Consider the following 21716-nt stretch of genomic DNA (forward strand, 5'->3'; position numbering starts at 1 on the left):
TTATTTCAATTGTTTCCTATACAGAATGAGGTGAAAAGTCTTTCTGACATAACATCTGAGCCAAATGAAGTGGTACACACAAACTGTTTGTACATAAAAATGATAAATATTAGATAAGCTATAGAGAAATCACTTATCATCTAGAGCTCATTCACAGAGTATCCTCATGGTATCTAATTTAAACACAATGCAAATGACATTGCATTCTGTCGAGCCTCCGTATCATTTGTACATAAGTATCAAAAGTGAAGATTTGCAGATCAGTTTCCCTATACACATACACACTGACTTTATTGAAACATAATGAAGGGATGAGAAAGAGCTTACCTGACTGGACTCTGTTCCAGCAACAGTAAGATCTTGAATGGATCTGCGCCTCTGCTGTCCGTTTCCTGCTGGGAAAAAAGCAAAACAAAACAAAACAAAAAGAAAACAGTGAAATCTATTCCGAACAAAATAAGAAGGGTGAGACTGTTGCAGAGGAGCTTGGAATTTGTACAAATCCACAGAGAGAAAGGGAGAGAGGGGGAGAGAGAGACAGCTGCAGAATTTTAACTCAAAACATGCTGGCCTGTCAACAAAAAGTATCCCCTAATACAACAACCACTCCTACCACATGAATAGCTGCTGCCCTCCACTCCACCATCTTCTGACACATGTATTTAAACAGGCTTAGGACTCGGGGCAGGAGCTGATGACGACATCTATTTCAAGTGCGTTACGTTATGGGGATTTCTAAAAGCTAGACTGCAAAGATAACATGCTGCCAGCTTTAACCTGTTGCTCTTTGGTATGCTCAAGTAACATAGCAAGGACTTCTGTCTGTGTTTCGTTTCCCTCACCAAAACCAATAAGTGAGAGTACTTCCTTCTGGTCAAAGTGAAAGCACTTTTTCACCTTCAGATGAAGGAAAATGTGTCCCATTCTCATGCTCTAAGAACTGTGAAAAGGGGACCGTTCAGATAAACCACATCTTGCTAATAACCTACTGAACATAGTGCGGTAATCTTTTCCTTTTCTCCTTCCACCTGTTAGCAATTATCCACTTGTGACAGCTACATAAAACAGTTTAAATTCTAACAGTGACACTCAAAGACATTACTGGGAAACAAAGTCTCTTCAAAAGGATTGGAGATTATGCAACAGAATCTCCCCGACTACTTTGATTTTTATTGCTGCGATTGTTTATATTGTCTCTTGAGAGCAGGTCAGCTGTCCAAAAGGAAACACCAAAACGTTCTGAGTAACAGCTGACAATGCTCAAAATTCTTGATCTGCATTACGTAACTCTTCTACTCAAGGGTAGCATCTCAAACATGTACTACAGCAGTGGCAGCCCCTAACCCATCAACCATGAACTCAGCAGCCAGCCCAACTCTAAGCCCTTTAACAGGCATCTAATTTTTTTTAACCTTTTAGATATTTATTCAGCACCATTTCAGTACTACTTCCCTGCCTATCTTGATGAGCAAATTTTGATTCATAACTGTTACTACAAAAATATAAGACTATCTATGCAATATTGATCAATACATTTAATGGAATCCCAATTTAAATTCTTAAATAGTGACTATTGCATGTAAGAATACATTAACACAGAGCAGCCACAGAGAACTCTTAGTGTCACCTTACCAATCTGACATGACATTCTATGTTCTAAAATTTCTAAGAAGTTCTATGAGAAAGAAGCACATCAGAAAATCAGGAGTTTCAGAATGAGAAGTCTTTGAAAAGTCTTGTAGTCTTTGCTGTGACTACAAAAGAATTTAATTCACAGCTTTTTTGAGGTCTTGATCTTTTGCTTCTGAAATTCAGAGGAAGTATATACTTACCTAAGCATCACGACTATATTGTTTAATATATTTCTAAGATACTGCAGATTGAGTGAATGATGAATCTATATCAAATTTTTGATCTTATTCATTCACAGTGAATTTTTTCACTAAATGGCCATTTACAACCACAATTATACATTTAATAGAATTATGTATGCTAGATACTTCATCTGGCTGTCACAGCTAATCTCAATATTCAAGATACAGATGATCCACCCATGACTGACACAAAATTATGTGCACGTTTCATTCAACAACACTGTTCTAAAATTAGCCCAGCTGAAATAAGCTTGCAAAAATATCTGAAATTCTCATTTCAGATTAGCAACATTTGTGAATTTAAAGAACCTGGCACATGTGTTGCTGAAACATTAGAACATGGCTGCCAAAAAAGTTAAAATAATCAGGGTGGGGTGCAAGAAAAGAAAATGCTTTGAAGGAGGGTGGAAGGAGGGGCCAAAACTACCATGTTGTAATAAATGAACATCTTTAAATGAAAAATATCTTTGAGTTAGTAGCATGAGAGAAGAGCAAGCTCTACTGGGCAATGCCATTTTAATTAGTGTAACTGCTGCAGACATCTGGCAAATAGCTTAGACAAAGCAGAAATAGACTACAAATCAACAAATACTTATTGCTCCAGATTCAAGACAAGTTTCAATTGAAAAAATACAACACAACATTTTTATTCGAAATCTTCACAGCTATGTCTTTAGATCTTCTTTCCTTTCCTTCCTTAACATGTTTCACCTCTACACTCATTTAAAACTCCTAATTTTTCCTCCCCATACAACTAATCATGTTGTAAATGTGCAGAAGTTAGTCTACAGTAGCTTGGTGTCCTATGTCAGGATTTTAACAATTTACAGGACTTTAAGATTAGAAATTAATGAGCATCCAAGTACATATCTGTTTTGAGAGTTTTAGTGAAAAAAGCTCTGAGTGCCTGATCACTACGTGGAATGATGAAAGACTTTTATTTAATTTAATGTACTAAAAGGGAAATAGACCCACAAAATCATATGCCATTTCAAGCAATTACTGTAATATAGTTGTAGAAATTCCATACACTATCTGGGGACTCATGCTTTCAAGGTTTCTTAATATACAGAGCTTGCATATGAGAGAGCTACATTTACTGAAATATTCAAGTTCTGTGCTGTTTAATAACATATGAATATACAAATTAAAAGGGCAAAATGAAAGCAAAAAAACTAAGGAGAGAAGAGGAAAGAGCAAAAACTTGCTCAGAGGAAAGTAACATTAATTGCTGAAATACCGGAGAGAAAAACTGAAGCAATCATTAGTCTCAAATGAGTTTGATGCTGCAAAGCATTTCGTATAAATAGGAATGTAAAATTTGTTCATGAAGTATTTGCATTGGTAAGGTATACAATTCTCTTCCACTCATTTCCTTTGTTTCATTTATGTTTTTCTATTTCTTCCTCCAGCTCTTCCCTCCTTCTCTCTATGTTATTCTCATTCTTGTCTCATACTCACTTCATCCCTTGTATTCTCCTTCCTCAATCTACTCCTCCCTCCAACCTGCTCCAGTATTTCTTATTAATCTCCCCCCACAAATATCCTAAATATACTTCTTGCCCTAAAAGAAAAAAAAAGAAAAAGAAAAAAAATGTACACACCATTATTTCCTAAAATGAAGTACGGAAAACTTCTGGTATGTGCCACTCCACATACTGCAGTGAAGCAAATGACACAGCTTCCTGTTAAGGCTTTTGAACAACCCTCAAAAATTCAGAGCAGCCATGCAGTCCTCTCCCTTCCCTATAGCAGATGCTTGCTGTCTCCTTTTACACTTAAACAAGCTGCTTGTTTTCCTCTCATTAAGGCAAAAGTATTTTGTTTGTATCCTTCCAGCCAAGTGCAAACTCACTCTTACTCTTCTTCCAGGTCTCCTGTTCCTGCTTTCAAACTCACTTGAGCACTCTCTGATTTTGTGGTAGGGAGTTTACCTCTTCGTTCCTCCATTATCATGTCCTCCCATCCTTATTCATGTACAGTACTTTTGAGTGCTTTCCTTACACACAAAGAATCAAATGTCCCTTATGGTACAAGGCAATTAGTAAATTTACTAATTTTAGAAGACATGGTCAGGAATTTAAGCCATTCATCTGGAACCCAGAATCATGAACTGATTTGAAGAGACAAAAGTAGGATTTCTGGCCTATACTGGTTTTAAAAGTTAGATGGAAAAATTACCAGCTAAACCATCTATGATTCTCGTACATTTTCTAAAGATACTTAACAAAACGTGTCTATCCTGAGTAATGCAGTTTATGCAGTGCCAATGTTATAAAATTACTTGAATGCTGTGGCACAGAGTTTTGCATGACAAAATTAGAAAGCCAAGTGCACGCATGCTATATGCATAAGCTGTTTAACATTGCCAGAGAAGAAAAGGCTGCACTTCAATGTATATTTTGTCAGATGCCTCTTAACTGGTTAGTATACAGAAGGTGTCTGGGTTATTCTCCTTAATCATATGACAAACTATAACTGGATTTTACTTTTTCCTTTAAACATACGGCTATTTAAGCTTTTCGTACTTGTAAGGAATTTTATTTCTCATATATAAATAAGAAAAAAAACACCTACATGGAGATGTTGGTGCCTATTATCCATATTATACTGCATATCAAGTGAAAGAAAGGGATACTCCACATGGCTATCTGGTTGTGGTTTATCACCTCTGAAAATCCATTTGCCAATGGAACTTGCTGATGTATTATTTTCAGTTTTTATTTTTGTAAACTAATAACAAAATAGCACCTTAAATGAAAGTAAGTTTATTTACACCTATTGGAAAACATTTAGGAAGAAGAGCAAATTCCACTTCTTCAAACATGTAATCATCAACCGATGAAAAAATAAACTTTATGACTTCACTATCACAATCAGTTCATGGATAAAAAGTGACCAAGGCAGAACCCATTATAAAAAAAACAAACAACCCAATAGTGGCAGATGTAGTACTCATGCTTCTAATATAGCCCTGCCCCAAAGCAGCTGACTCACGGTAACATGCCTGCCCAGTGCCCTCCCCTCTGCGGGAAGCAGCTGCTTTGCCATGTACTCAGCAGCAGGCCAGCAGCAGTGTGGACAATGTCAGTGCTCTCTTCCCACCACGGATGGACGTGCCCAGGGAAGGCTGGAGGAGCTGGGTATGTGCAGAAGTGCTGAGGAACGTACCAGGGTGGGATTTAGACAGCGGTGCCACTCTGGGGAGCTAGGACGTGTAACTGGAAGGGGAAAAGTGTTAAGAGGATAGGATTGAAAGCCATGTACTGAAGGAGTAAGGAAAGGAATGTGGTGAGAAACATAATGTGAGGGCACATTATGCTGTCCTAAAAACAGAGCAAGATGCTTTTGAGAAACTGCTTTAAGGATACAGATAAATATAGTTAGTTTACTGGGCAGCTGGTTCCATCTCTGTCACGTAATGATTAAGCTCTATTTTAATAGAGCTGGGTACATATTCTTTTTTCCTGGCACCGTGATTCTTACCAGGAAGGTGTTCTGACTATTTGAAACCTTTTATTATGCAGCCCAGACATCTGCATAGTTACACCCTTTGCCTTAGTGCCGGTACTGCGCCTTTTAGCTTGAGCAATTCTCTTTTCCTAGCTTTTAGCTGCAAATTCATCTACAGAAAATAATTACTCATTTCTCAGCTTTCACTCTGAGAACTAAAAAAACCATGCTCTTCCACTTTCTTCTTCACACTCTGCATACCATTCTAGTAGCTTTTCTTGTTACTATTTCAGAGTGTACTTATGATTAGCTCAACATACTTCTTTGGCTGCCCAGAATACTATGTTGATTTCCTGATCAAACCTCAACAATCGCCTGTAAATTAGCTTTTTTTTTTTTAGTTTTTTTCTAATCTATCCTGGAAATATTCTTTTCAAAATAAACCCTAAAGACTGGTATCTATCTATCACTTATAAATAGACATATTATATAGACATATATATATATATGTATGTATTTTAACAACTACTTCAGATTAGCTGCTTAGACTGCCTAGGATTAATCTTTATCTATCTGCTATGGTGCCTTGCAGTCCACTAATGAGTTCTCTTCATAATTAAAAGAAATTGTTACTACTGGTTCCTCAGTGTATGATGTTAAATTTTACTCTATTTCTTATCCACCAATCACCCTCCATCACACCACAATTCATCCTATGTGATACTTGAATCCATCTTTATATTGTCACACCTGATAACACTTCATCACTCACTTGAGGCTTAAAAAATGGCTTAAGAGTAAACTCTGAGAAAATTTATTCCTATGCCTGCTTCAAACCTATATTTCATTTGAAATGAAGTCCTATATTTCATTTCTACAGGTTGCTATTTCTCTTTTATTTGTCCCAAATTTACCTTAGAATTCCAGTCTTGTCAAGTTCAATTAAAATAGTTCAGGTGAAGGGTATCTAACTGACTTCCTTTGCCTAAGTAAGCAAAACCTCAAAAAGGTATCCAATGTGTTTGGCACAATCTACTTTGGGAAAGCCACATGATATATTATTTCACTGACCTTTTAATTATTCTTCTCTAAAAGATTCAAAGTTTTTTTTTGAAGCAGACAGACAGTACGTGCAGACAACAGGTGCCTAGTTAACTTTTAGAGCAAACTTGTTGGGCTTCCATCACTTGTTGACATCGTAAAACTTGGCAGATCTTTTCAGAATGTAGCTTCACTTCCTCTTTCCTTGCTCTTTCAAGATTTCCTTTGCATCACAGAAGGCCAGGAGTGTTTGAAAACTACAGTGGAATATCAGTAAATATTCTGTCTGATCTGCTAGTCTCTGTGCCAAATAGGTTTTATTTTCATCAACTGTGCAATTTTCCTCTGGAAGCTACATTTTGACATACTGTATTTTTGTAAGTACACTTCAATAAAGGTATTTAAAGTTTTTGAACAGAACTGTATCTTCTGTTTTCAACTTTAAAATACAACAATCCTCAAGATCTACAAGGAAGCTTCCTCAAATGACACATATTTCAAGTCGAGGTCCAGAGTTTTTAATGGATCTTTTGATTAGCAAAATATACTATTACTTGCATCTCCTAACAAATAATTTTGAGGTGATTGGTAAACTAATCATGGTATACCTATCACAGTTTGGGATTGATTAAATTTACTTTTAGTCTTTGAGAAGTATGAAAGGAAATAGGAGGGAAGATGGTAAAGAAAAATATATTATTTCCTACTGAATATAAATATGAAATAGATGAGTCTCAACAGAAAATAGCTGATAAGGTGCTGAATATGCTGATTCTCTTCCTGTCAGAAGCCTGTCCTAATAATTTTAGTTTGTCTTAAGTTAAACACAACAGAAATACTAACACAAATACATTTTAGATCTAGAAAACTGTAGTAAAATATAAAAACTACAGATTAAGCTTTAATCTTGTTTAATCACAAGCATTACACAGATTTGAAGTTCTGTACATAGTGTATTTAAGTCTTTTGTTCTACTAATATTTGATTAGATTAGAAATGGGTGCTTAAACACTGCACAGATCAGGGCACTGTAATTATCTAAATGGGAATTTTTCAACTGAGGTTCATTTTTGCCAAATGAAGTACTGTAATAAAATAATGCCTGCCCTATAATGAGAATCTAACACCAAGATCATAAAAGGAAATAGCCCGTAATTACTAAAAGTAAGTTAGACCAAGAAGATCACATCCTTTACTGATAAAAGTTAGTACTGAAACATCATGCTCCTTTTTACTGAAACACTTAAAAAAAATGCATTGGGACATTTCTAGGTCTGTTCTAGCGCAGCTGGAGCAAGAAGTATTTTTTAGCAGTCTGATCATTATTCCAGCATCTTAACCAATTGACCCGTTCACATGGTCTGCGATACCTGGTATGATGATCTCAGGGACATCCAGAATGTTGCCAAATGAAGCAGTTTTACGATGGCCTCGTTTAGGCTTGGAATAGGCTGAAAAAATACACACATACAATACACATGCAAAACACTAAAAAGGCAATAGCAAAATTATTAAATTTGTCATATTGCATTTTTCATAAAATTTGTTAAACTGTAGTTCATGCAAAAATATTTCATGCAGAATAAACTGCATTGCCTTTCACTCATGCTTACACATAGTAAAGCAACTGTTAAAAAGCAAAAATGCAGAACTAGCCGTCAATACAACACTGTAATTAGTTTTAGTTAGCAACACAAAAGTCAAACACAGAAAGCAGCACGGCAACAAAGAAGGGAAAACCAAATGTAATTATCCAAACAGAGAATAAAATAAATCGCTTCAGATCACCTGTATATTCAGAGTAAATTCTTGATTGCCTGAACTTATATAACACTTCCTCTTTAGTGCTGGGCACAAACTATTTTATGAACAAGATTAAAAGTTGGATACTTTTTTCTTTGAATCATCTCCTGTTAAAGCAAAGGTAATCTGTCCCTGAAAAGTGCTTACTCTTACTACATTAGACAATTGTTCCTGCTTTCCGTCATTTTGCCCTACTAGGGAAGATGTTTCTTGTTTTAAAAAGTGGCTGTCACCACTAATGTCTTCATCCTGAAGGATATTCAAGAAGCATTATATATTTTGCAATAAAAACTTTTAAAAACTTTTTTATTTTGCCACTTGTGTAGTTACCCATTTAGAGAAAAAAAATAGTTTCCATTTAGAGAAAAGCCCAAATACAGCTCCCAAAGATAGAACACTGCAGCAAATTTATCTTAATGTGAAATGGTGGCGTGTATGATGCAATTTACACTTAACACTTAAATCTAGCAGTAGGCGGAACAAGAAGATTAAATATTCTTGACTTTATTTATGCTAACAGCCTGATTCTCATCCAGCCACAATTCTATTTCAGTGTACAGCATATTATTTCTGTCACAAATTCAACAGCATTAAAAAACAAAGCAAAAACAACACAGTGTTGTTTCAGCTCTTATTGAAAAACGTATGGCCAGATGGGTTTGACCTGATTTCTAGTGGTCAGTTAATTCCTGAAATAACTAAAAAAAAACAAAACAACCAAACAAAAAACCCCAACAACCCACAAAACAAAAAACAGCAAACCAAACCAAAACACAAAACTCCAGAATATTCAACATATTCTTTTGCGTCAATAAAAAGAAACCCTCCAGTCATAATAAACAAACAAAAAATCCTTACAATATGCTGAAATAACAATTACTATTCAAAACAGTGTACTTATGGAAGACAAACCAGGAAAATTAAAAACTCGCACAAAGGAAGTCCACAGTTATCTCCACTAATGTCAAAACCTTACATTGACTTTAGAGGGTCAGTGAGTCCTGATGTTTTAAAGTAAAAACAAGTTATTATTATCAGGTAAGTACATAGTTGCCTTCCATGTTAGGAAGCCTTTAGAAATATTCAGGGTGAAGCGCTACACAATCGATCAGTCAAAGATTGCCGATACAAAAGACAAAATTTTGGTGTAAGGCTTTAAGATAAGTACATAAAAGTAAAAGCGTTTAGGGCAAGATAATATTATCCCACAAATATCTTCAGTATTTAGCAAAACAAGATCCTAAAAAAATCATCATACAACAAAAATAAAGTAGTCATGGTTGAAAAGAGTCAGAATATGATGCTTATTTCCTTACTTCTTACAGTTTCTTGGGTTACCCTAATTATCAGATTTGTGCAGAAATAACTGTATCAACTAAATAACCCTGAACAAACCAAAGTAATTTTGTCTGCTAATTAAATCTATAGCTACATACCATTAAAAAAAGTTTCAGATGTCAAACTTAATAACTGATGTTTGCATAGATCAACAAACAATATCTTTGATGAAGAAAAGAGACAAGAAAGTGTTTGCCAAGTATAAACATTTTTATTAAATTGATCTTCTGGGAAGACTGAAGATTGTTTTCACCATAAAGTTATTTATGCTTACGAATAATTTCCAATCCACTCACGGACTCAGTATTTAAACATAACAGTTTATGGCTACCTGAAGCAAAGCGCCTGAAGCTAGTTCACTTTTTAAACAAAAGATATTATGCTGTGTTCGTCTGATGAATAAAATATGCTTATGTTTCTGAAATATGACAAAATTGAGTTTAAAACTTATTTGGGAACATGCTGACCATTAAAAACAACTATCCACTTTTATATATTAGGGGAATAACTGCAAATAAAATGCTATTTTAGAGATAATTAAGATAAGTACAAAGATAAAGCTTGTGCATCTGGAATAGGACTGATATTTAGAAGTCTCAGCATGATTTTAGAAAGGTGAAAGTCTAATTGAACAGAAGTAATCTCTCTGTGACCTTAAAAGCACCTAATTAAAGTACCTGCCTTGCAGCTGAATGTACAATATTCCACCTCAGCTAATAAAGGATGAGAAAGATTACATGAAAAGTTAAAATATTTTCACATGTTCACATTTTCACATGGCTAATTTTATTAACCTGCCGTAAGACTTCATTTTTTTCTCTCTTCTCTTATTTATTTATTTTTTAAAATAATCTTCCCTCCTACCAGCTCCTTACTCTACCCCACAAGCATAATTTTACCTGTGGTAGAAGGTATTCTTGCTTCCATTTCGGACATGTCAGCACTCATCCTTTTGGCTTCTCCTGAAACAATGGCTGACTGAGGTCGCCCACGAACATCTGACAAGCTCTCCACACTGCTTCCACGAGACGGTGGTAAACTCAAACGGCCAGGATCACCCTGATTCAAGGGTTAGAATTTTAAAAAGAAGGGAATCAGATCTGCAGAAAGTTCCCTATAATATACTCAGTATGTGGAACAAAATATATTTCTACAGAAGATTTAAAAATTAGGCAAATTTTTAAAATGGTAAAAATTTAAACTACTATTGGCACTTAAGAGCCAAATATCTTGTAACCTGCAAAGAATTAAATTTACTCTAATTCAAATTGTTTAGAATTAGGTCAATACTGTCAGAAGAGAATATTTGTATTTTTCCATCCCACTAGAAATAAAACAGTGTTTTCAAAAGTCACATAAATGTATAATCCTTTCATGTTATACTAAACTTGTAGCTCTAAATTAAGGTAATGATATTTGAATTTAATTTTTTTAAACCTACTGAATCCCCCTAAATCAAATGAACTCTTTTTTGATTTCACTGAAGGTAACTTTTGATAGCCTTCCAATTTATCTTTTTGGAATCATTCGGTGCTTTTCCATCCACTTTCATGCTCCTTTCTTATAAGTAACTGAAACCAATTTTGTTTTATTTTTTAAAGAAAAGACACGAATGTTTCTAGTAGTTGCAGACACGCTTTTGTCCCTTTCATCCTTTTCATTATTATGATTCAAAATTACAGGCATTTACTTACCGTCTGCTTGGCCGTATTTTTCATTTGCTGTGCCAATTTTGATTCTAAACGTTTAATAGTGTCATTGGTAGAAGCTCCTTGGAAGTCATTTGGTTCCATGTTTGCATCGCTTTTGTTACTTGTATTTGTAGAAGTGATGTCCATAAATGAACCTGGAAATTCAAAGGAAAAACAAATTTTCATTAAAAACCCTAAAGTGTATTTCTTCTCCTTCTCAGAAGCTTTACTTTGCTTTAAGGTAACTTCTAATGAAAGGAAAGCTGCCAAACTGGAACAGATTCCTCTTTATAAAATGTGAAGAGGAGTGGGTGGAAGACGGAATATACGACTAACTACCACAATCACATTTGAAGTCATTCTTTAGTTTGCTCTGAAACTGCTGGATTAGTTGGTAAATTAACAATACAACTGGCAATATAATTCACAATTAATGATAAGGTCCATCGTTTATTACCGAGGAGAACAAATACCTGAAAAAATAGAAATCAGTATATATTCATAGTTGAAAGGTATAAGTCTTATCTTATAATCATGTGCTGAGAAGTGGAGACACCTTGTAAGGTTAGTATAATTTGCAGGTCATTAAGCAGCCAAGTAGCGAAAGAAACGTCATTCAAAGTAAAATAAATTTGGAAGTAGAAAAAAACAAATCAGATAGCAGAAGGTGAAGACAATTTCTACTGAAGTGGGAAAACTTGTCTGTAAAATCAGAGGACAGAACAATCTTTATTTGCTATTAGTAAAATTTTTTCAGTAGGGGAAACACTACCTGAAAGCCTAGCCTACATTTTGTTCTACTCCCCTTTCTAGTGTTTTCCTTGTGCTTCATTTAAATTATTGTACTTACTGTAGTTTAACATAGAACTACTGCAAGTTTAAACTGTGGAGATGTGTATGCCCATTTTTCATTAAAGACATAATTCAGCAAAACTATTTGTCTAAGAACAATAAACATGTTGTGGTATGAGGTCTTAACAAAAATTGGATTCCTGCCAATACAGAAGTTTGTGAAAGATTATCTTTTCAAATTTGAGTTCAAAACAAACATGAAACTGTATTTTACAACCCTTGTGTATCACTTCATGTTTCCTCTGTATTCTCTTATTTATAGAAGAGTACCTGTACTAGTGGCAGAATTGCTTTGCCCTTCATCTGAATACTGGCAAGGATACTGCAGAGGTTCATCAGCTCCTGGAAAGTACTGTGAAAAAAAGCGGTGTTTTAATTGTAATAAAAAGTAATTGCTTTAAAATAGTATGAATAGTACTTTAAATAAATAAAATAATTCATAAATATAATAAATTCTATATCATACAAAAGACTTTATTTAGAAAAAGAAGTCAGATTATTTTAAATAATACATTAAAATATGACTCCTTTTATTAATTTCTCCATGTTTGTTATAAATGAAACATTCTACTCCTCCCAAAAAGAAAGAAATTACTCCCCTTCTTTACAGCAATAACTTGATACATATATATTTTTTTCTCAAATAAAAAGAGGAGAGAGGATCACATTAGCCTATCTTTAAAGTGTGATAAAAGGCATACCTACTGCAATTCAATTTCTCAACTAAATAAGTAAAGAAATGATTAAGAAACTAAAATAAATTTAATACCCGCATCAAGTGTGTCATTATCTTAACAATTTCCTCCATGGAAGGTCGTTGTGAGGGATCCTTGGACCAACAACGGGTCATTAAACTCTCAATTGGTTTAGGTAAGTTTTTGATCAGTGGCGGTCGAGTACCTACAATTGAAATTAGAAGAAATTAGAAGAAAATTTAAGCAAACTTTAAGAAGACTGACAGTGACTGATCTCTTTCTGATATTTTGCTAAACAGGTATAGGAAAACATGTAGTCTGAAAAAGCTGGCCCATATTTCATGTTCTCTTTTAAGCAAACGACTGACAATGTTCCTTTGCACTACAAATGAGTTACAGGTACATTAAAAAAAAAAAAAAGAAGAAATAAAATGAATTTTTTCCTTCAGAAGTCATTTGCATAAATTGAGTGACTGACAAAATACAATGTATCACAATGGTACTTAAAATGGCTAATGATTATGTTATAGCTTTCTGAAGAACAAAGCCCTATGCTGGGAAGTGCCAGAAGCCTTTGATATCTACTGTTGAAGTCACACACAAAAATGCATTTTTGAAGTTGCTTTTGTTCTTCCTGAAAGACTACTAATCGCTAAAAGTATCAATTCTGGATGGCTTTTTCATGGACTCCAGGTATTTTCAATTATGTACTTTACTTCAACTGTAGTATAACCTCATTTCATTTTGTTCCATTTGCTACTCATTTTATTATTTTAACAACAAATACAGTTAATAGACATCCAGTTGTGCTTAACACATGAGAAGTAGAGACATTTTGCAAAGAAAGCAGTGAGTACTTAAAAATGTATTCGCTGTAACTTATGTAAATAATACATAAATTGTATTATATATATGTATTAAATTGTAATTTATGTAAATAATACATAAATTAAGACAGTTTAGAGAAGTGAACCAAAAAACACTTTAAAAATCAAAGTGGACTTTTTCTTCCCCTATGAGCTTTTTCTGCAACTTAGCAAGGCCTTCTGACTTATTACATTCACATTTATAGCTATTGCTTTTATTAAGTCTCCCATCAGTCCTGACTCAATGACTTGCACCCTTGAAAAACTGAAATGGAGAACTTCTCTCTTCACTCAAAAATGCTGTTTGCAAACATCTTTCCTTGTGTATTACTGACTGTAACACTCATCCATCCTATCAATGCCTGCCATCTTTACATGATCAAACAAGATTCCTATTCTCACCTTGAGCTCCTATCATTCAGTACTGAAACTACGATTCTCAGGCACAGTGCCAGCCATCATTGCTTGCTTGTTAATTAGATCACCCAAACAAGTTCATTCTTTCTTTGATGGTGCTTTTCACAAATGGTAGAAACTTTTTGCAGACATTCACTGGAAGTACTCTGTTAAAGCAGTTATACTACTAAAATTAAGATACTACAGTCTATTATTTTGACTGATACTGTACCATTGCTTCATCTGTTTTAATATAATCATTTTTCTTGTTCATTATCCTAAAGTGCTTGGGACATGGCTCTGTTCTGTGTTGTACCTAGCACAGTAAAGTCCTGCTCCATGTCTGCAGGACCCTAGATAAAACAATTTAAACAGCACAATAAAAAAAATCAACAGATAAAAAACAAAGTAACATTTTTAATGCCCTATGCTCCTGCAGAGTTTGACAGTTTTTACATTTTAAAATGTAGGTTAAATTACTCGAACTTATGCATTCATGGTGTAAATGCCCATTTTTTTAAAAGATAAAGGGGCTATTTTTTTTAAAGTACATGACTCAGACCACTGTCAAATCTTCTAAAATGGAGAGCTGTAATAAATGTACAGCTTTTCTCCCTTGTTTATTTATACAGTGGTTATATGCAGCAGGAAATGCAAACAATGTAGCAGTCAAATAAAACAAAAACCACACTAACATAGAAGTGTTAGTGTCTTATTATTTATTCTTTATGACACAAGCCCTTATTAAATGAAGAACAGAACCAAAAAAACTAATTTAAAAATGTATGCTTCAGAATGTTCAGCAAATTTATAGGTGAAATATACAACTTCAAATGCAGTTAAACATTTTCAACTCACCATTGTGAACTGCCCACATTATGCGGAAAGCTGGACCACCAATCTCATCAAAAGGTTTCCTGCGGGTGATTACCTCCCAGAGAATAATACCCCAACTGAAAACATCACATTTTTCACTGTAATTGCTACCTAGAAGAAATCGGAAATATACTATTTCTTTTCTATGCAACTTTTCTATAACTCACTTTTAATAGGTACAGTTCCATATGAAAAATTGCTATATATACTTCCTTTCATCTCATATTTGTTTTCTTTAAAAAATAAGGTTTTCTAAAGCTGTTTGATTCAAGCTAACTTAAGTCTGAAATCATGTGATAGTATGATCATTAAGAATGCCTCTCTCTGGAAATCAGTCCATTTCACTTGGAGTCATCCTGGAATGATAAACGGAGTCAGTTTGATTTTATATCAAATGCAGCTTATTACATTTCAAAGATCTTTTGAATTCAGAACTTAACCTTGCTTCATCTAAATATTCTTGTTGAGCTCGCTTTTTTCATATCAATCACAGTATGTTAGCCATCACTGTCATATCTCTTGCACTCAATTAATAGCAGGTCTTCAGCAGAATCATAAATACAAAACATCACCATCTTATTTCTACTCTGTTTATCTCTCTTATTGTTTTTTGTCATGCCATTACTTAAATCAAGTTCTCTAGTCACAGGTTAAATATTTCTAAGTCTAAGTTACAGGTGCAGAAGACATACAGGTGGTAAATAATAACATTCAGAGACTACAAAAGGAAGACTGTATGTTCTGCTGCCCTAACTCATGCAAATACTGAAAGAAATGTGAATGATTAATAACACGATAATGATAGCATAACTATAAATAACAGATTTTTTAAACTAATATGTAATAAGAAAGTGTTACTGAGACGAGTCATTTCATAAGTAGGAATTAATGAAGCCTAGTTTTATGTTAACATTTATCTTATAACACCCAGTTGCAACAGGCTCCGCGTTTTGTATAAACCATCCTCTTCTGGCCCCCAGTACCTCTGACAAACTGCAAGGAAAGCAGCATACCCTAAGACCAGTTCTTGCAGGTTGGACAGTCTGAAAGTCAAACTGAATAAACAGGATGCAGCCATGTACTGGAATCCTTTCTAAGCAAGGGCACTCATTTGAACTTCTTGCATCTATTGATTTTACAAAGCTTGTAAGAACTTGGTATCTGTGAAACCCTTTATACTTGTATCAAAGTAACTGAATGTGGCCAACGAATTAAAAAAATCCTGAAGGTGAATAATCAAGTCAGCTTTCCCTTCAAAAGGCAGCTGTTAACGATGGCAGATTAAAAGGGAAGTAAAACAATCTTTCAGTCTATCCAGCAACAATATTTCTAGCTACGCATTCACCCCATCTTAGGCATTCCACTTTCCTCCCAACAATGGCAAGACAGGAGCCCAACAAGAGCTTTAATGCTGCTGCGTGGAGCAAAGCATTAAAGAACTGCATCCCTCTCCCTTTTGTCAAAACTCCTGCATGGAAAGAAGCGACAACCTTAAGGCCTGTTGTCTCTGCCAGATCTGAAGATCTGAAGTGACTTTTCAGTGGACAAAGCTGTCTAAAAATGATACTTGGTACCAAAGGGAGTGAAGACTCTATGGTACACAGTGGCAGACAGACAGCTGTGATGGGAAAGTAGTGTTACACTCCTGTTTGAGCAAGGAAATTCTATTTTGAAGCTGAAAACTAGTGATAGTTCAAAGCCAGTATCTAACATGAGGAGGATATCCTGTTGTTTCATTACTTAACAGACCTAGGTAGGATAGCAGATGCATCACTTTTCAATATTCAATTATCTCAAAGCATTTAAAAAATAATTTTGACGATGGGAGCTCAGAGCTTATACTGATCTCTTCTTTTCCATTTTATTGTATCTAAATGATATTTTTTTCATTTAGACAAGGGTCTAAATGCCATAATACTTAAAACTCAGAGAAAGTAATAATATTAGGAAAATTACATCAATAATCACTTTTTAAGTATATCACCTATAAGATAGTTCTTAAGCCTTTTTAGTTCTCAACTAAAACTGAGTTCTAAAACAGTACCAAAATAATATTACTGCTTATCCCACTGTTAATTTCTGATGCAGTAGTAGTTGCAAATAAGTTTAACAATTTTGACACCATTTCAATACTCTTTTAATACATTAATACTTTAATGACTGTCCCAAGAGTAATTTGATATATTGCATCACAGAACTTATTGAAACCCTTGATCTTTCCTTTATACTGATTCTTGCATAAAAGACTTGTGGCATCATCACTAAAAGCTTTCAGAAAAAGGTCCATAAAGCCAACTGCAAAGTGAAAGCTTTTGCTGCCATCTAACAATACATTTGCAATACAATATTTCTTTGTTCTGTGCTGCTGAATTTATGTAGCAGAGAAATTAAGCAAAACAGTGTAAATCCCCACTACAGTGCTCTTATTTAAAAATCAGTTTTTATTTTTTTCACTCAAAACCAAAAATTTTGCTTTAACACTGATAGTGCAATGGATAACTTCTAAAGGAGAAAGACATCTCTAATTTACACAGTTTCATTTAATAGTAAATAAAAGTTAAGAAAGGATGCACTCCTAGCTGAAGTTAAAGAAACAAAGTAGCTCCAATATAAAGTGACACAATGGAAAATGTTTAGGCACCAGAGTAAAACTGGGAATCATCCTTAGGTGATTCCCCAAAGTGACAAGCAGAAGAATGAGGTACCTTCAAAATAAAAGCTCCAAAGGTGGTGCCCAGGAGGAAACCCCTCGTAAGAATATTAACTGTGGACATGGCAAAACAGAACACCTGCTTTCTGAAGCAGGAAGATGACACCTCCAGACCTGTCTACTAATCACAATCAATCCTAAAATGTGTTTAATTTGCAATCTAATGACAACTGCATTATTTCTCTAGTAATAATAAAGCAATTATACCTATCTAATTATCAACTGTCATCAGCCTTTCCCAGCTCTGCTCAGAGAAATAGCTTGTTTTCTTACTTAACTAAATTAACTGTTAATAACAAGTTTCTCAGAATGCAGGGAAGAGGAAGTACATCAAACCTCTAAAGATGAAGAAAACTAAGAAAGAGAGACAAAGAAAACCAGACAAAAGTGAAATTACAAGAAAGTGGAGGTTTCAAAATGAAGGCAATTATGTTCAATTTAGTGACACTAACTCGCAAATTCTAAAGATAAAAGCTGATCAAAATTGGGAGTGAAAGTAATAACAGTATATTTAAATGTCAGGAGAATTTGAAATTACTTAAGAATCTCAGAAATAGCACAATACTTGTGAAATAGCCCTCTATTACTTAGTTTTATTTGGTTTTAAATAAGAAACAGCAGCTGTCTAAAGGTATCCCTTTAGAGGAAGGAAACCTTGGAAATGACACAAAGGTCCCACATCTTCCAGTAATTAATGGTATAACGCTAACATGATACAGTCTGTTTGGTGCTGCTCTTTGAAACTTTGCACAATTATTTGGTAATATACAAACATGCAGGTTTTAAAATAAAAGTTAGGATTCTGCCAAGACACTTTCAATTGCTATCTCAAAATTTAATATGATGATTGAAATAGAAGTATAATTAAATGATGCTTTTATTTCCTATACAAATACATTCAAAGCTGCATCCCTAAAAAGAATGTACAATAACAACACCATAAATTATTGTTACCTTCAAAAACTTCAGGTGCCATCCAAGCAGCACTTCCCTTATTGTTGGTCATGTGTGTTTGAATATCACAGGCTGTACCAAAATCACAGATTTTTAAAACTGTCCCCCCAGCTACCAAGAGCAAACTGTCAAGGAAACAAAATAAATAAAAAAAAATTCAAAGCTGTAGTATGAAATAGCCTCCTGATAAAACAAGGAATTTTTTATCCTAACAATTATTCTAACATAAATGAGTATCTGGGGCTTTGTTTCTCTGTGCTTTAGTTTTGTAATCTAAGAAATAAGTAAGAACATTTGTGTCTAATCTGAGCATACAAAATAGTTTTAAAATCAAATATATTCCATTATTTATTCATGCTTCTACACCATATATATTTCTTCCATGCTAGATTTAAATATTCTCAGGCATAGCAATCCACTAAGCGTATATTGATAAAATTTAGTCTTTCAGATGGGAGAGAATGAAAAATAAGTGCTGCAAAAATTTTTGCCAAAAGAACGATGATTAAGACTCCCATTAATGTCAATCAGTGTAGTTATTTAAATCTTAATCAAAACTGGTGATACAAGAAAGAATTCAAGATTCAAAGTGTGACTTCACACTGTCATTTTATCTGGTAGAAGTGCTGGCACCCACCAAAAGTGGGTGATCCTGCAAATCTCTGTTTCCAGCAAACCTGTGGAACCAGATCTGAAGGTTGTATGGTTCTAAGATGAGTAAGATCAACAAACTGCCTGGACAGAATAGATATTCATTTTTATTTAACTGGAAAGAGATGAGGAATTTTGGCTATGGGTAGTGGAACAGACAAGAGGAGGTAGAATAAGATGATCATATCAGATTAAATATGACAATATCAAATTAAATACAACATTAAAACCAACCAACCCAATATTCTCTTATCAAATACCACTACCCGTCGTAAAATTGGAATGCTTTACATGCCTCTGATTAGGAGCCCTATCCTTATGAAAATCCTCTCCTGTGAGAAAGGGCAATAGCAAGATGTTTTTCTGGTTTAACAGAAATTTAGTGACAACAGATTGTTTCCTGTACCATGCACCATCGCTCTGTAACTGAAGCTTCGAACACACAGTTTTCATTTAAAATACAGTACCTCCAATAAATGTATTATCAATTAAAGGTATTTGTGTCAAATACAATGAAATTATTAAAATTGATCTTCAATTCAAAGTGCAAGAAAAAGTGGAATAGGTGCAATAAACCTACTTTGGTGGTTTCAGGTCTCTGTGAATTAGGGCCTTTGGTTTCATACTGTGAAGATATGCCACTCCTTGGGAACACTGTAAACACCAACTCATCGCATGTGCAGCAGTATAATGAGGCAGAGGTTCAGCACCATGCAGCACTGCAAAACAAAGGCACAAACTAAAAAGAACTTTATTGTATATTACAACAGATACAATGGAGTTAACAACATACCAGTCAGAAAGCTGTACAGAACCTACGTACTTATCACTGCAACTTAAAGTGTCCTTTTGCAAATTGTTAAATTAATGGAAATGTCAAAATGGTATCTAAGTTTTAGTATGTTCTTCCTAATACTTTTATTAGAATTCTGCCAACCAGTGATTAACAATATGAAAGAAGTTACTTTTTTCAAGAAGAGATAAAGTCTGTGTTAAACAACTATAATGGGAATTTACATGCAAGTAAGAGCTTTTTCAGGGGAAGTTTTCCACAGAAAAACCTTACAATGACTTTTACAAATATTACCAAGCTGTTATCAATAAACAAATTAATAGGCTTAAAAGTAATTTTTAGAAGCACACATCTTTCTCTTCAAAATTCGTTTAAGACATATATATGAAGTGACATTATATTTAAGATGTTTTTCCTAGCACTGGCACTTCAGCTTCAGGAAGACATATTAAAATGATGCTCACCATTGTATAGAGAACCTCCTTCAGCATACTCCATAACAAGACACACCTTTGAGGAGAGGAGACAGAAAATGTGGATGTTTTAAATGGAGGGACAGAAAACAGATTTTGTAAACCAAAAGTTCTTTGAGAGGATCTGCAACGTTCCACACCTAAGCTAATAGAAACATTTAACTGTGAGGTACACAGTAAGTCAGGCTTAATATAAATACAATTTAACTTAACATTTAATTTGCACTGTACGTTAGGAAATAAGGGAATGCACTTTCTCCCTTTCCTAGCTCATCTTGAAAATCGAACACTGTCTTCATACTGCAATTAATTTGCCTTTACTATTTCCTCAGAATGGCTTTCAATAGTTTTAAATACTATGTCAAAAGAATGTAATCAGTTCCAAGAAAAAAGTGATCCAGCGTTTTAACCAACTGTAAATTCCTCATTAGAATTAGTTAAGGATGTATTTTTCCTGTGACTGTACTTTCTCTTCTGCTTTCAGAATTTGTGAGACTGTTTGCAGCTGTGGCAAGAAGACAGCAAATCCTGAAAAGTGCATATATGAGAACAGGATCTGATTTCTAAGCTATGATTAATGTGTTGCTAATATATATAATTTCTGCTTGCTGATTTGCAATTAATGGGACTACACATCTGAATGACACTGCATATGTAATACGCTAGATGCCATTTTGACAAATTGAAATATAAACAGTGTTTAAAAATGTTTTTTGGGGGATTACCCTGAAAAAATTTATTTCTCCTAACAGAGGAAGAAAGCAACAACAGAAAACACATCTGAAAATATCAAACAACCTATACACCTCTATCTATATCTGCACCAATAAGCCTTATTGTGGCTTAACCATACTAAATTTATATGAAGCACACTTTTTTGTATATAGATTACACATTTGTGGTTGATGCTTGCATATGGTAAGCTAGTTACCTTTCGTTGCACTGACAAAGATATAACTTACTGGGTTTAGACAGGCTCCATATAACTTGACAATATTGGGATGGTTTACTCGTGACAGTTGACGAAGCTGCAATACAAATCACACTTAATTTCAAACCATGGGAAAAAAAATGCTGTATAGTTCATACACAACAACACCAACTGAAGTTTTATGCGTCTGCCTAAAAAAACCTCAATGGTGATTTGAGAAATTACAAGACTAGGGCCATTTTTTACATTTTAATTTATATAATTAGAACTGTATCTAATTTAAACTGAATTTAAAAGAAATTTTCAAGAAATGAAATGT

At 34.2% G+C, this 21716-nt stretch overlaps 1 protein-coding gene across 5 annotated transcripts in view; it reads right to left on the reverse strand.

Moving 5' to 3' along the window:
* MAP3K7 (mitogen-activated protein kinase kinase kinase 7) overlaps nucleotides 1-21716 on the reverse strand; it is a 49390-nt gene that overhangs the window by 15382 nt on the left and 12292 nt on the right. Inside the window, exons 3-13 of one of the 5 annotated variants that reach the window (XM_042879266.1) lie at nucleotides 21429-21494; nucleotides 20458-20503; nucleotides 19781-19919; nucleotides 18550-18674; nucleotides 14868-14996; nucleotides 12822-12952; nucleotides 12323-12404; nucleotides 11204-11355; nucleotides 10409-10568; nucleotides 7739-7819; nucleotides 328-392 (exon numbers count right to left, since the gene is read on the reverse strand). In XM_042879266.1, the coding sequence (XP_042735200.1) occupies nucleotides 328-392; nucleotides 7739-7819; nucleotides 10409-10568; nucleotides 11204-11355; nucleotides 12323-12404; nucleotides 12822-12952; nucleotides 14868-14996; nucleotides 18550-18674; nucleotides 19781-19919; nucleotides 20458-20503; nucleotides 21429-21494 (1176 nt within the window). Of the gene's footprint in view, nucleotides 1-327; nucleotides 396-7738; nucleotides 7820-10408; nucleotides 10569-11203; nucleotides 11356-12322; nucleotides 12405-12821; nucleotides 12953-14867; nucleotides 14997-18549; nucleotides 18675-19780; nucleotides 19940-20457; nucleotides 20504-21428; nucleotides 21495-21716 lie in introns of those variants that run through there. The other 4 variants (XM_042879260.1, XM_042879291.1, XM_042879283.1 and 1 more) reach the window with 4 other exon arrangements.

This window comes from Lagopus leucura, unplaced genomic scaffold (assembly GCF_019238085.1).
Source record: "Lagopus leucura isolate 7727_CA_CO unplaced genomic scaffold, USGS_WTPT01 Super-Scaffold_73, whole genome shotgun sequence".
Classification (NCBI taxonomy): Eukaryota; Metazoa; Chordata; class Aves; order Galliformes; family Phasianidae; genus Lagopus; species Lagopus leucura.